This window comes from Pseudophryne corroboree, chromosome 6, assembly GCF_028390025.1.
Source record: "Pseudophryne corroboree isolate aPseCor3 chromosome 6, aPseCor3.hap2, whole genome shotgun sequence".
Taxonomy (NCBI): domain Eukaryota; kingdom Metazoa; phylum Chordata; class Amphibia; order Anura; family Myobatrachidae; genus Pseudophryne; species Pseudophryne corroboree.
This window is the reverse complement of record NC_086449.1, coordinates 830,959,384-830,974,895: the sequence shown is the minus strand read 5'-3', so window position 1 is coordinate 830,974,895 and position 15,512 is coordinate 830,959,384. Positions and strand designations below refer to the sequence as shown.

Sequence of the window (15,512 nt, the reverse complement as noted above, 5' to 3'; positions counted from 1 at the left end):
AGATGCTCTAGCACTGACCAGGTCACATATAGAGCGCTGCGTCCTCATCTATCCTAAGGGTCAGTAGAAGGGTATCAGATGCTCTAGCACTGACCAGGTCACATATAGAGCGCTGCGTCCCCCTCTATCCTAAGGGTCAGTAGAAGGGTATCAGGCGCTCTAGCACTGACCAGGTCACCTATAGAGCGCTGCGCTCTCCTCTATCCTAAGGGTCAGTAGAAGGGTATCAGGCGCTCTAGCACTGACCAGGTCACATATAGAGCGCTGCATCCTCATCTATCCTAAGGGTCAGTAGAAGGGTATCGGGCGCTCTAGCACTGACCAGCTCACATATAGAGCGCTGCGTCCTCCTCTATCCTAAGGGTCAGTAGAAGGGTATCAGGCGCTCTAGCACTGACCAGGTCACATATAGAGCGCTGCATCCTCATCTATCCTAAGGGTCAGTAGAAGGGTATCAGGCGCTCTAGCACTGACCAGCTCACATATAGAGCGCTGCGTCCTCCTCTATCCTAAGGGTCAGTAGAAGGGTATCAGGCGCTCTAGCACTGACCAGCTCACATATAGAGCGCTGCGTCCTCCTCTATCCTAAGGGTCAGTAGAAGGGTATCAGGCGCTCTAGCACTGACCAGCTCACATATAGAGCGCTGCGTCCTCCTCTATCCTAAGGGTCAGTAGAAGGGTATCAGGCGCTCTAGCACTGACCAGCTCACATATAGAGCGCTGCGTCCTCCTCTATCCTAAGGGTCAGTAGAATGGTATCAGGCGCTCTAGCACTGACCAGCTCACATATAGAGCGCTGCGTCCTCCTCTATCCTAAGGGTCAGTAGAATGGTATCAGGCGCTCTAGCACTGACCAGGTCACTGTCCATAGAGCGCTGCGTCCTCCTCTATCCTAAGGGTCAGTAGAAGGGTATCAGGCGCTCTAGCACTGACCAGGTCACGGTCCATAGAGCGCTGCGTCCTCCTCTATCCTAAGGGTCAGTAGAAGGGTATCAGGCGCTCTAGCACTGACCAGGTCACGGTCCATAGACCGCTCCATCCTCATCTATCCTAAGGGTCAGTAGAAGAGTATCAGATGCTCTAGCACTGACCAGGTCACACACAGACCGCTGCGTCCTCATCTATCCTAAGGGTCAGTAGAATGGTATCAGGCTCTCTAGCACTGATCAGGTCACTGTCCATAGAGCGCTGCGTCCTCCTCTATCCTAAGGGTCAGTAGAAGGGTATCAGGCACTCTAGCACTGACCAGGTCACACACAGACCGCTCCATCCTCATCTATCCTTAGGGTCAGTTTTAGGGTATATCTGTATAAATCAGATAATGCTTTCTGGACAGTTTATTAGGGGAGATGTTGATCAGTGCGGAGCCAGTGTTACAGACTCGGACCTCGGTTCTGGAATTTTTGGAATGTGCTTTTGGTTTTTTATCTGCACTTGTTTCTCCTTTAACCCTCACCGTCCCCCATGGTGGTATCACCTTCCAGAGAATAAGCTGATCTGACACCACTGTGGCCTCATCTCCAGCACCTTGGGGTAAATTTACTAAGATGGGATTCCTATTTAAGATGGGATGTTGCCAATAGCAACCAATCAGATTCTACTTTCCATTTATCTAGCACATTCTAGAAGATAACACCTGGAATCTAAATGGTTGCTATGGACAACATCCCATCTTGCATAGAACTCCCATCCTAGTAAATTTACCCCACAGTGTCCAGTCTCCTTAATTATCTCTGTGTGAATTACTGCTGGCGTTCGTTTGCTGCACGTTCTCAGTGCGACCGTTAGAATATGGACGTGTGGATCCCACCTTCGGGAGGGTAGTCCATGTCCTTTTGCCAGTAATAAGGGGGCTGAGCATGAACGCTCGTCCTGTGTAAACTGCGGAAAGTTAAATGTCGCTGGAATAAGTCGCATGAGGGTTTGCAAAGCAACATATTCAAGTTGCCTGATGGTGTTCGGACGCCTTTTAATACAGCTTTCTTTTTCTCTGTGCAGAAGCGAATTCTTTGCTGCAAGATAAACTGCTGAATTATCCGGTAAATATAATCTGTTTATCTCTTGGTTTTGGGAGTTTGTGCAACTTTGATAAATAAGATTTTTATTTTCTGTCTGCTGTTCTGTCGTTACATGTTCTGCACCTTCTGCGCTTTATTTTGTGTTTGCAATATTCTGACAAAATCTACGAATCTCCCCCCTGTTCCCGATCAGAAGTTCCCGGAGCAGGTTTCCGTGGACGATGGACCCGTCCTGAGCGCGGGCCGGCAGGCTGCAGAACATGGAGAGGAGGTGGGTGTGCAGATGACAGATGCGCTCTAAGTGCTGTGCGCGATCCGCGTTTGGCGAAACATAAACAGACCTCGCTCTTGTCAAAACTTCCAGTAAACGAGTCTGTGCAGGATTATCCCAAGATGGGTCTTTCGCAAATGCACTAAATAAATTGGAGACTTGTACAGCCTGGAACAGCTGGGATGGGATCAGATAACTGGCTTCCCTTCAATAAACAGGGAGCGCGAAGCGAGGCTACCTCACAGGACTTGTGAAAGATATGGGGGGGTGCACAACATAAATATTTGCAAATGTGTAAATATGTTCTGTTCCCTCTTTGTAGGGAAGTTGCACTTGGGAGAGATTTGGCCTCCAGGAAACTGGCCGCTTGTCTGGAGCTCACAAGACCTCACCCAGCGCAAAGCCCCTGCCCGGATACGTACAGCTATTAGGTAATGGTCGCTGGTGTCCTGCAGCTGTGCCTGGTGTGGGATCAGTGTAGAACGGAGAGGACTGTTGGCTATCGGGGTTTGTACTATGGACGCTCCTTCCAGTGTGTGAATGAGGACAGACTGTAAATGGATGGGATTAGCGTTACTGCCTCACAGCACTGAGGTCTGGAGTTCTATTCCTACCAATGCCTGTGTGTGGAGTTTGTATGTTCTCTCTGCATGGGATTCCTCCTGGCGCTACAGTTTCTTCCTACAATCCAATAACGTACTGGTAGGTTAATTGGCTTCTGACAAAAAATTAACCCGTGTACATGTGATAATGAATATAGATTGTAAGTTCCATTGGGACAGGGACTGATGTGAGTAAAATACTGAAACGCCGCAGAATGTGTGTGCGCTATAGAAATGATTTAATTCTATGAGTAGGTTGCACCGGGGATCAACCAGAATAGGTGACACGTAGGACGAGGATAAATTGTTTATTGTCTCTGCATCACCCAAGCGGTAACTCCAACACGATCTGGAATCATAATTGTTTTTGTCAAATACACACGTTCACGTACACCTGCGACACAAGTAGGTGGGCCTTAGCGTGCGCGTACATGGAAATAGCAGCCCTCGCGGTCCTTCGGTCATTATAAAGGACCTCTGGATAATCTTAAGAGTAGCCAAGTACTAGTATGATGTGATGAAAATGATAACGGCACAATGCAGCCACCAGTTTATGTAGCACAGTAGCAATAAATAAAACCTGCCCTCTCACCCTTCACTGTCCCCCGCCTGCAGAATATGTATTTACCAGAGGATATTTATTACGCCTGGATAAGGTCAACAGCATCCAATCTCTAACGTCAGCCACGGCATATGTACAGAGTATTGCGCCTACCCCCTTAATCCCTCCCAGAACTCTATTTGTTTTCTTCTCTCAAATGACTTTATAACCGGCTGTTGTGTTGATGTATATATCAGATGCGCTCTGCCTGGAGGTCGGACAGCGTCATCCTAATCAGAGAACGAAGAATTACCCGGCAACCAGAAGCCATCGGAAACCTGACTCTCCCCTGGATGGAAAGCTGAGGAAGACATCAGCATCCCTGGATTTACTGATCCCTGCGCGGTGAGTGCGCTGCGTGACAGGTTATGGGGAAGGGGGGACCACACTGGACGGAGGACGCAGCCCGCTTCTGCTAGACAGATGTGTCCTGGTCTTTATAAGCCCCTGCGGTGGTACCTGGGGGCGGGGGTCTTGTGAAGATAGAATAAGAAGGCTGTAACATTAAGTATACAAAAAATGATGGACTGGACTAAACTTGCACGGTGCGTTATAATTCTTATGCTATAGAGCGTTTTGTCACTTGTAATATTTAGACTTTCTCATCTTTTTAAGTTTAGGTCTTTGCTGAACTTTGCACAGAGCAGGGGTCCTTGGAAAGAGTTTGGGAACCTCTTATGGTCCGGGATTTAAGGACAACTATGCTTGGCCATTGGTGACTTAATTAGTACCCCAGTGAATTGGATTTAAAGTATAGCTATCCTTAAAACCTGGACTGTTAAGCAGCCTTGGGGCACCTGTATGCATCAGCAGCAAATCCCAGTGACTGTTTCTGTAAAGGAGGCAGACTGAGCTGGCGCACTAGCAGTACAGATAGTTGCTGTGTCTGCTTTCCTGACCGGTTCCCCAGATGTATTACACAGAGCAGGGTGCCTTTAACCACATCCAGCGGAGCGTGTGACAGTCACACGTGTACATGACATGTTCTCTTCCGGCTGGCACAGGAGAGATTACAGCCGGCATGTTCCTTTAAGCCCAACTCAATGCAGATATCTGTCCCTTCGGTCACAGCGGCAGGAGTCGTCTGGAAATATTTGAATATCTTCCCTGGGTGCATTAAATAGAACATGCAAACAGGGGCAGACAATGCATCTGTGTGGAAAGAATGAGGAGCTAGGCAAATCAGGCAGTAAACTTTCCTTTCTGGTTACACAAGCCGCCAACTGCACACTTCTCATTATGTGGCAGCGTGCAGGAAATAACCGCAGTGACAGTGAGGATCCCTCGGCTGATAGACCCCTGACAAGTGCTCCCATAGTAAGGGAGGGGTATTGCTGCGAGGGGAGATGTAACATACACTTCGGTCAGTTTCCAGCTTTTACATATGGGAAGCTCCCTGCATCTAGTGTATGTGACAGACCACTGCATATCAGGATGGTGTCTGTTCCTGCCTGGAAGTATATGCAGTGGTGTGAATGGTGGGGGGGGGTAATTTCCCCTGGTCCTGGTAATTGTGATTCTTTCAGCAATGACCTGAAACCTCTTGTACAGACTGCGCACGTGTTACAACAGCCGGGTTTAAGGATGGGTACACACCGGAACGGCCAGCAATCATACAAACTTTCACGACTACTTCCCTTGAGTCCAGAACAAATGAGATTGAGCGTACACTTTGTGCAATCCTACCAAACTATATATTGTATGAGATATATCGCTGCTCCTGTGCTCACTACAACAATCAAACAGTGGGAATATCATCAGGACGTCTGCTTAGCCGTACACACGGCACCAAATCACTAGGCTGGATGTGCAGCATGACTGCGTTGCATACAATCGCGGGAGTGCGCATATTGGCCCTCATTCCGAGTCGTTTGCTCGGTAATTTTCATCGCATCGCAGTGAAATTCCGCTTAGTACGCATGCGCAATATTCGCACTGCGACTGCGCCAAGTAATTTTACAATGAAGAGAGTATTTTTACTCACTGCTTTTTCTTCGCTCCGGCGATCGTAGTGTGATTGACAGGAAATGGGTGTTACTGGGCGGAAACACGGCGTTTTATGGGCGTGTGGATAAAAACGCTACCGTTTCCGGAAAAAACGCAGGAGTGGCCGGAGAAATGGGGGAGTGTCTGGGCGAACGCTGGGTGTGTTTATGACGTCAAACCAGGAACGACAAGCACTGAACTGATCGCAGATGCCGAGTAAGTCTGAAGCTACTCTGAAACTGCTAAGTAGTTTGTAATCGCAATATTGCGAATACATCGTTCGCAATTTTAAGAAGCTAAGATTCACTCCCAGTAGGCGGCGGCTTAGCGTGAGCAACTCTGCTAAATTCGCCTTGCGAGCGATCAACTCGGAATGAGGGCCATTGAGCGTACACAATGAGCGATGTAGGCGATAAGGAGTCCAAAATGACTGATTAGATGACCTATTAATCGATATGTACCCGGATCTGCCTGGCGGTTCCTAGGTCTGGTTTCCAATCTGCATAGAGTAGATCTGAGCTGCGCGGTGTTGGCAGATAAATAGAATGGATTTACAAAACTATATAAAGCAATAACTTGAGACTGGAAGAATATGCGGTTTCCAGTTGCACTTGTATCACTAATTTATCATGTTTGTAGGCCAAAAATGATATCCACATTCTTACGGAGTGTTTTATTTATCAAGCTCTAAAATCATGAGCGGTGATTATACTGGATTATATCTAGAAAGCCATAAAATAAACTCTTTGCAAGACTTTCTGACTAGTGAGAAGCTGTAATTTGTTTCCCCCATAGATGCAGAAGTATTAATGGCGGCTTTGTGCCTCTTCGTCCAGATTATGCGGATCACTTTATGCGTTTATTTTTCTCCAGGCCCACACGTGTGTGCGTTGGGGCTCAGACGGATGAGGACACTTTCACCACTGCTGAGATGGAACCGCCTGTCTACAAGGTACGTACAGCAGTCAGAATATATTGTATAGCTGGTTTGGGGAAACGTGAGATGTGTCTTGAGAAAACATTGAACAGTTAGGAGGTCTGGAGAAAGCCAGAAGTATATAATGAATTCCATAGAGTAGCTGATACATAGGAATTGGTGACTTCAGGAGAGCATCATGTGGAAGGGGGAGGAGGGTGCAATTTCTAAAACATTTAGGTAAGGTAGGTGACTACCCAATGTTGCATGGGATTATGTGCAATCATGATTCGCAACAGTCCACAGTATGATAGAAATGTGACCTTATATAGGGAGAACCCCTACCCAGAAGAGCGTGCATTATGTAGGCAGAGTACCCAAGCCTTGCAACTCTGTAACTAATGCATATTGGATGAGTATTTCCCAGGCTAAGATAAGACGATAGCAGATTTCCAGCCTGTAGCGGCTGCCCTCACATAGGCTGCCTTGGGCTCGGATAGGCTGCCTTGGGCTCGCATAGGCTGCCTTGGGCTCGCATAGGCTGCCTTGGGCTCGCATAGGCTGCCTTGGGCTCGCATAGGCTGCCTTGGACCACCTGTTAGAGGGAAGCATTCCACACCAGCAAATTTTATTTTATAGTTCCGTGGCCAGGGCAGATGGCCTGATTAAGTTGTACGGACAAGAAAATATTGACAGCGGTTATTCAGGATGACAGCAGTGTTAATGGTCCGTTGGTAGACCTAAAGGCTTCATCAGTTTAATGAACATGACTCTGAATGTTGTATAATTAATGTACATATTCCGGAGCAGGGAGCAGATGCACGTGAGAGGGAGATACCTGTCCAGGAGCCGGGTGTAGTGGGGGCAGCAGAGAAGGAAGCCGGGAAGGGGGTAGCTGGTCACCTCTGCTCACAGGATTGGAAGCAGGAGGTGTAGACTGTATGTAATACAGGAGCCGGGTGTAGTGGGGGCAGCAGAGAAGGAAGCCGGGAAGGGGGTAGCTGGTCACCTCTGCTCACAGGATTGGAAGTAGGAGGTGTAGACTGGATGTAAAACGATGAACTAGATTTCCTGAGCCTCCTAGTAGAAGGCCTGAGATTCTGCTTATGCTCAGTGTCTCCAGAGCAGACCATACATGGAGGCTGTTCCTGCAGGGACCAGTACAGCTCACGCATTTAGGCCACCAGTAGTCACTCGGCGTCTGGACTTATAAGTCTGTCCCCAACTAGCTGATCTGGATCACTTCACGCTTGTTTTGTGGCTGGTTTGAAGGGCTGGTTATTGTTTCCAGAGGGAGAATGAGGACGGGACTTGGAACTGCTGTGATTTTATGGAAGTGTGAAGTACTGGGTGATACATGGAGACGCGGTGGATGTTAGCCGTGGCTAGTAGGATTCCTCCTTTGTACCCCCCCCCCCTCTCTTGCTGTGTGGTTATGTTTGTCCCGTCTGTTTGTACAGATCCTAAACCTTGCACATGGAACAATGGCTTCTGGCTGCGTTGTCCTCATTACTCAGGGCAGAGGCTGGCATGGAGCTTGGCGGAGGCGTCAGACTTTCCACATCTGATGTTATACACACACACTGAGGTATTCCAGGTCACTGTCTCTCGCGTACCCGATCTGTGCCAGCTTCTGCCCAGAGGAGAATGAACGATGAATACTTTTTCTCCAGAAATTTACGTTCTAATTTGTTCTTTAATGGCGACATCTTTAAAGCGCATGACAGGCAGCGGAGGATTCGCAGAGGGTATATTACATGATCAAGCTTGAGCAATTGGTATCTAGTCTCCAGGTCGACAAGACTTAGGTCAACAATGTCTAGGTTGACAACTATTGGTCGACATGGTTTCTAGGTCAACATGACAAAAGGTCACTTTTTTTTATTTTTACTTTCTCATACGTTACGATCCACATGGACTAAAATTGGGAATGATAACTTGGGCCGAGCGCAGCAGTAGTGGAGCGAGGCCATGCGACGGGACATGGTGCACTAATTGGGGTTCCCGGTCACTGTACGGAGAAAGTCAAAAAACTCATGTCGACCTAGAAACCATGTTGACCTACTTACTGTCGACCAATGGTGGTCAACCTAGACACTGTCCACCTAAGTGTGGTCAATTTTGCATACCACACCCGGGCAATTTGGGTCAACAGACCTGACCTTCATAAATTTGCGCAGATCATTTTGGCGAAGATGAGAAAAGTCTTAGACACAAGTGACCTGTTCCGCTCCTCCATAGGAGAGAGGTAAGACTTTCCCAGGGTTAGGTCAGGATGCTGAGTCTTAGACACAAGTGACCTGTTCCGCTCCTCCATAGGAGAGAGGTAAGACCTTCCCAGGGTTAGGTCAGGATGCTGAGTCTTAGACACAAGTGACCTGTTCCGCTCCTCCATAGGAGAGAGGTAAGACCTTCCCAGGGTTAGGTCAGGATGCTGAGTCTTAGACACAAGTGACCTGTTCCGCTCCTCCATAGGAGAGAGGTAAGACCTTCCCAGGGTTAGGTCAGGATGCTGAGTCTTAGACACAAGTGACCTGTTCCGCTCCTCCATAGGAGAGAGGTAAGACCTTCCCAGGGTTAGGTCAGGATGCTGAGTCTTAGACACAAGTGACCTGTTCCGCTCCTCCATAGGAGAGAGGTAAGACCTTCCCAGGGTTAGGTCAGGATGCTGAGTCTTAGACACAAGTGACCTGTTCCGCTCCTCCATAGGAGAGAGGTAAGACCTTCCCAGGGTTAGGTCAGGATGCTGAGTCTTAGACACAAGTGACCTGTTCCGCTCCTCCATAGGAGAGAGGTAAGACCTTCCCAGGGTTAGGTCAGGATGCTGAGTCTTAGACACAAGTGACCTGTTCCGCTCCTCCATAGGAGAGAGGTAAGACCTTCCCAGGGTTAGGTCAGGATGCTGAGTCTTAGACACAAGTGACCTGTTCCGCTCCTCCATAGGGGAGAGGTAAGACCTTACCAGGGTTAGGTCAGGATGCTGAGTCTTAGACACAAGTGACCTGTTCCGCTCCTCCATAGGAGAGAGGTAAGACCTTCCCAGGGTTAGGTCAGGATGCTGAGTCTTAGACACAAGTGACCTGTTCCGCTCCTCCATAGGAGAGAGGTAAGACCTTCCCAGGGTTAGGTCAGGATGCTGAGTATTTTCTGCTCTGTGCCATCCATAGGTAACTTCCCCCCCCCCCCCCCCCCCCCAAATACTGTACCAATATTTTCATTGCTATCTGAGCAATAATGAAACCTCAGTCTAGCATGGCATAGAATGAATAAACCTATCACTATGCCAGTGGCGAGTACTGTGATCATTGCTGTGATCGGTCTGTAAGTCTCCCTATAACTGTGGCTAGACACCCCCATATCCCTCCCCCCCCCATCCTGCATGGAGTCCCAGATAGATTTTAAATGGAATTCGGTGCAGCCAACACTAAGCATCAACTTTATGACTACATCCCGGATGGACACTGATCTAACCTTTCAGCTGTTTTTATGCTTTACCTTCTCTTGCTCAGGGATTGAGAGAGTGGATCATAAAATCCAGAAAGCTGATCCTGATCTCTCTGCAAGTGCAGGATACATCCAGTGTGGGACCTGGGGCATGAAGGGCCCCCTAGGGAATGCAGTGGTAGGGGCCCAAGCTTAAAGGGTATGGCCAGCCAGCAGAGGGGAACTTTGCCAGCCATTAGAGAGGACATGTAAAGTACAAGGCCCGTTTTATAAAGGAGGGGACAGGAGTTTGTCAGGACAATCCATTGTGATTGGCTGGAGGGCTGATCTTTGTGTGGTTTCCATAGAAATAAAACGAGCCACCCAAGTTCATCCGTGATCCTGCTCAACCACGTTACTGACCCCTAGAGGAGGGTGAGGGCCCTTGGACTGTGGGGCTCACCGGGGATTTGCCCTGCCTGCCTGTCCGGCCCTGGCCGTGGGTCTCATACATTATGTATGTCATTAACACCGTAAGATCTGCTTTATCCCCACATTGCGTCTAAACCATCCTACCATCAGAACACACCGGCGTCTGTTTATGGAAACTATTTCTTGCCTTCTGTCGTTTTTTGGGCAATAAGGAGTTAATTGAAGTCTGCAAAACTCTATTTCTGTACCTGCAGACCATCCTGTATAATGTAATAATCTGAAGTGTTTTCTGGAAGATTAGGGCTAAAACAAAACTATATTAAGTAGTTTTTATTACATGTCTCTTTATGTAAAGTTGAGTAAATCTTCCTGTCGGCTGGAGCTGTGTAACGGAGCCATAAAGCTGAACATTACATACACAAATTCTCCCAGGGCCGGCGAGGGACCGGAGCCTGCGCTGCCTCTAATGCTTTGTGGCCAGGGAAATCTCTGGCGTACCTATGCAAATAGAACTGGTGAAACGCGTAGGTGCAGTGTCCATAACGAGGGGTCTATGAAGCGACGAGAGAGCGCGTTTTGCTACGTTACAGAAGGGGCTGCACGGTTTACTGTCTCTTGTGTGCCAGCAATTGTGGCTGAGAACTGCTACATGCATAACCTGTAGCTGACGCTTGTATGTTACAATTACCAGATGGCGTTACTATCGCAGGACGGGGTGATGAGGACGTGGGCAAGGCTGGCGCCCAAAAAATCTTTCCAAATCCAAGTGTTAGTGTTGCAGGGTTTACAAAGCTGTCAGTTCACTAGATGCCAGGCTGGGGAAGGTATGTGTGCATCCAGTAGACCAGTGGGGGCTCAAACTCAGTCCTCAGGACCCCACACGGTTCACGTTTTCCATGTCACCCGGCAGCTGCACTGTGCATCACCAACTGTCACATTTTGAAAATCTACAGGTGACCTGCAAAATATGAACCGTGTGGGGTCCTGAGGACCGAGTTTGAGAACCTGTGCAGTAGGCCATTGACATCTGCTTCCTCACCGGCCATTTCTTTGACCAGTGTGACCGTAGCTTCCTTCGAGGGCTCTTCCAAGAAGGGAAACTGCACCCTTTACAGAGCCCAATACCACTGTCCATCTACCATGTATAAAGGGGTGCTGCTTGGTGAATGACCATGCCTAAGGTCGCTGTGCGCACATTGAGAAACTGGCGACGTCCTCTTCTGCAGTGTCTTTGGGCTCTGCTGGGCATAAATCGGGGGCTGCAATCTTCTGGGTTTGCCAGCACCAATACTAGAAGAGGGTACACTTCCTCTTTATACCATCTCCTATCCCATGTTAGACGATGGCCTGGTAAGTGTCCTCAAGGCGACCTGATAGTCCAGGTTTTAAGGAACTCCATGATTGTGCTCACAGTATAATCAAACTGACTAGACTGAAGTACTAATTAATACACCTGTGCTTAAGCATTTCCTGAAACACTTGCCTGGCATGGTGGCATCAGATGTGACCACACCAACAAGTGCTCTATCTGACCTGGGAGCACAGGATGCCACCAGTCAGATAAACAGTGCTAGCGAGCGACAGGGAAGAGAATTCCCTCCGCTGCAGCTGTCCGAGGGACCGAGAAGGTCCCGCTGCCTCCCTGCACCCTCCCCTCAGTGTTGCCGAGCTGCCGATCACTGCTGATTGGTCAGCACGGCAGAATCCCCCACCCCCAGCGGCTACAGACAATAGCAGCCGCTGGCAAGTATAAATCATCACCCCCAAACACCCCCCCCCCCCCCCCCCCTGTGTATCTGGCAGCTGGCCAGGCTCTAAAAACTAAAGCCGTGATGGTCGCAATGTTCCCGATCGATGTTCCAATGTTTGGGGGGGAAATATTTTTTTAAGGTGTTTTTTTTTTTTTTTTATGAAGATCGTTTTGGATAGGGTTAGAATTCATGTTCACCTAATTCACTAATAAAAATTGAGTTTCTGAGCGGTTTTTGGGGAAAAAATTGTTAGGTGGTTAAAACCTGGTCTGAAGGATTGAGTTTGGGATACGATGCATTACACAAGAAGGCACCTCCAAGTCTCGCTCTCATCCTTGCGGCTCTCCTAACACAATGGCCGTGTCAGTAGTTCCACAGAGATTCAAATCATCCTGGCAGTAAAGAACAGATTTGCATGAGGTGAATGCTCAGGTTTGGAGAAACGCGTAGAGCTTCATCCTCTGCTGGTCGTAGCTTCCTCTTTTCAGAACACTGACTCATACAGAGAGAGGGGGGGGAGTCAGAAGGCGCCCAGCGTAGTAAGAGTTCCTAGAATTATTGGTCTGGTTCAGGGAGCTGTTGTATCTATTGCCCGGAGAAATCTGCCCTGGGGGATGTTGGTAGAGGGACACCTATAAGTTTCAGGCTGACTGTTCAGCAACAGCAGAACCCTCATTGTTGAGTTTCAAGGCCCAGAGCTGGTTAAAAATTGGGGGACCCCCACAATTTTTATTTTTTTTAAATTGGGTTATTAGAGGGCAGCACTGGCTCCTGCTGTCCTGACCGGTTGATGTAAATTCAGCCAGCGGTCACATGACATTGCCTTTGTGTGTGGGGGAGAAATTATTTGAGACAGCGTATGAGGAACTTATTGTGGAGAGGGGGCCTGGACTGCACAACCTAGCTTCTTATAATGGGATGTGCTACCTTGCTGGGATTTACTACTACAATATAGGAACAAGTGTGCAGGGGCACCATACACCAATAAATGGTGCACCTACACCCTTGTTCCTATATTGTAGGCGTATGGGGAAGGTCTGATATAAAAGTTAGTTAACTGCATGGGGGTTGAGTTGGTCAGAAACGTTCAGTTGGATGAAAAATTGCTCATTATATGGTCAGACTAAGCAGACAGAGCTGATGTGATTTTGGATATTCCCCCCTCCGTATATAAGTGATCGGCCACCATCTGATGAGCAACCTGCGTTGTCTGTTTTTTTTCTTGTGTTCTCGTCCATTTATCTCAAACGTTAATGCCAATCTGGCAAAACCGATGACCTATTCAGAGCCAGCACCACAGTTACTCCCTGATGGCTCTACTGTGATTGGCAATAAGATCAGTGCTGATCATTGTCATCCGACTGGGAACGTCATGGTGGCGCTGTTAGTGGGTGGCGCTGTTAGTGGGTGGCGCTGTTAGTGGGTGGCGCTGTTAGTGGGTGGCGCTGTTAGTGGGTGGCGCTGTTAGTGGGTGGGCGCTGTTAGTCAATCAAACCCATTACAGTCCTCTGTCAGTCTGTAATGCCAACAGTCCCACGTTTGGAATCCTCAAAGGTAAGCAATTTACCACCTAATCTGATGTAGCGACAACCATCCAGAAACGTGGAGATGCCATTGTCACACTGGAGTTCTCAGCCATGGTTACTAAAACAGTCACAGCCTCTGTATTTCAGGGGCACGACGCTGGGAATCGGCCAGAGGCCACGGGCGCATCCAGGTCTGGTTTCTTATTCCTTTCTACTTTTCTTCATCGTTCATCTGTTTATTTTGTTTTGCGTCATGGTCTCTGCTTTTCTGTCACAGCACTTCTATAAACTGCGACACCTCTGCGGACAGGACTTCCCCGCTGGATAACACCCTAGTGTCGCCCGGTAAGAGATTACGTACACACAGCAGAGACACAGCCAGCAATGGCGCCTGGATTACTGATAGTAACACTAGTCGTCTGCCAGTAATGTGTTGGAGATGGGTGGAGGGGGGGATATGTGGTATATGGTTTTCTAAACCCCTAAATTAAACTAATGAAAACGCTTTAACCCTAAAATGAAATGTGTTTGGAATATGTAAATCTGACAACACTAATGTACAAGAGACCAAACTGCTGGGTGAATTGAGCAGGGCACACCCCAGGGGGGCCTGCAAATCTGGGTTTGAGATTAGTTTGTAATCTACTTGACCAGCCAGCCATCCAGTTAGCTTTAATCTGCATTTAGGGTATCTCAAGACCATGGGATCTGAGACGTGACCCTCCCATAGATCCTCAGGCTCTAACTGCAGCTTTTAGATGGAAAATTTAGTTTGAGTGGAGATCTACTTGAAGACCAGAATCAATGCAGCAGAAATATCCAAGTGAAGAAACATATGACCTCATATTGCTGCATGTTAGGCGCACCCTCTAGCAATTCCAGAATATGTAATAAATATTGTCCAATAAATCCTTTTATGGTGATGCCAAGAACACCTTTTACAGAAGTCTGTGTAAACCGGGCATAATAGTTACTATTAAAATGGCAATGTCCTTTTAACCTAATTTACCTTGACCGTAGCCACACACAATGCAATCTGATTGCACAGGTAGATTTTTCTTTGTATGCCGTGTAATCCTAGTGTAAACATCCAATCGGGTCGCCTAAAATTGTGATATTGCGAGTTACAGAATGTTTCTCTTAAGAAGATCACTTTGTAGCAAGTTGCAGGATTCGGCTTCTTTCACTAGATCTTTGCAATTAAATCTTTTTAACCTTATATGATCTTATTTTCCAACCACAATGATGACATTGTAAGACCATTAATGTGATAACCAGGAATAAAACCTGACGGTCCGCTGAGAGATGTGATGACTTTAAAGACCTACATTGTCTGGAACCACATAGCTATATAACCCCTCTTCCTGACCCGTCAATATTATGTATTGCAATACAGAGCGGATTACTGTAATGAAGTGTGTCCTTGTTTTCCCTATAAACTTATACCAGAGATTAATGAGGAGTGAGATGATTGTTGTATAAATAAATGGTCTATTGAAGAACACGTTTCTCATTGGGAGACGCTTCCCCAAAACGGAGGTCATTCGGTGCATGAGTGATTCCGCCCCACCCTCAGGCTGCGTGTTTCGGCCTCGCCAATCAGTGGGAGTACCGGTGCTTCACATAAAATATTTCCATTAACCTTCAATGCTGCACATCCCCCTAGAAATGAATTAATTGCACATTTCTGGTCACTCATATAAGAGAGATGAATACTGAAGTGTTAATAATGGACAAATCAGACTTTTAGAATATCCAGGAGATGCTGCAAATACAGGTAAATCCCTATATATACCATAAACTGCGCTAAACCCACTTAGACGCTAATACTTATTTGTGTATACGTATAGCCTCCAGCCAGCACCTACTGCAGAGAATAGGAGTTGTAGTAATAGAACGTCCTCTAGATACAATGCCATCCAAATAAGAACGTTTTGTTCCAGAACTCGGGCTTGTATATAACGCCATGAAGGTTGCCTACCTACA

General features: G+C 47.6%; 1 protein-coding gene across 1 annotated transcript in view; it reads left to right on the top strand.

Moving 5' to 3' along the window:
* IRAG2 (inositol 1,4,5-triphosphate receptor associated 2) overlaps positions 1 to 15,512 on the top strand; it is a 142,060-nt gene that overhangs the window by 100,780 nt on the left and 25,768 nt on the right. Inside the window, 7 exon segments of the mRNA XM_063930083.1 lie at positions 1,999 to 2,039; positions 2,212 to 2,289; positions 2,612 to 2,720; positions 3,690 to 3,837; positions 6,352 to 6,430; positions 13,674 to 13,717; positions 13,804 to 13,871. Of these exon segments, the coding sequence (XP_063786153.1) occupies positions 1,999 to 2,039; positions 2,212 to 2,289; positions 2,612 to 2,720; positions 3,690 to 3,837; positions 6,352 to 6,430; positions 13,674 to 13,717; positions 13,804 to 13,871 (567 nt within the window).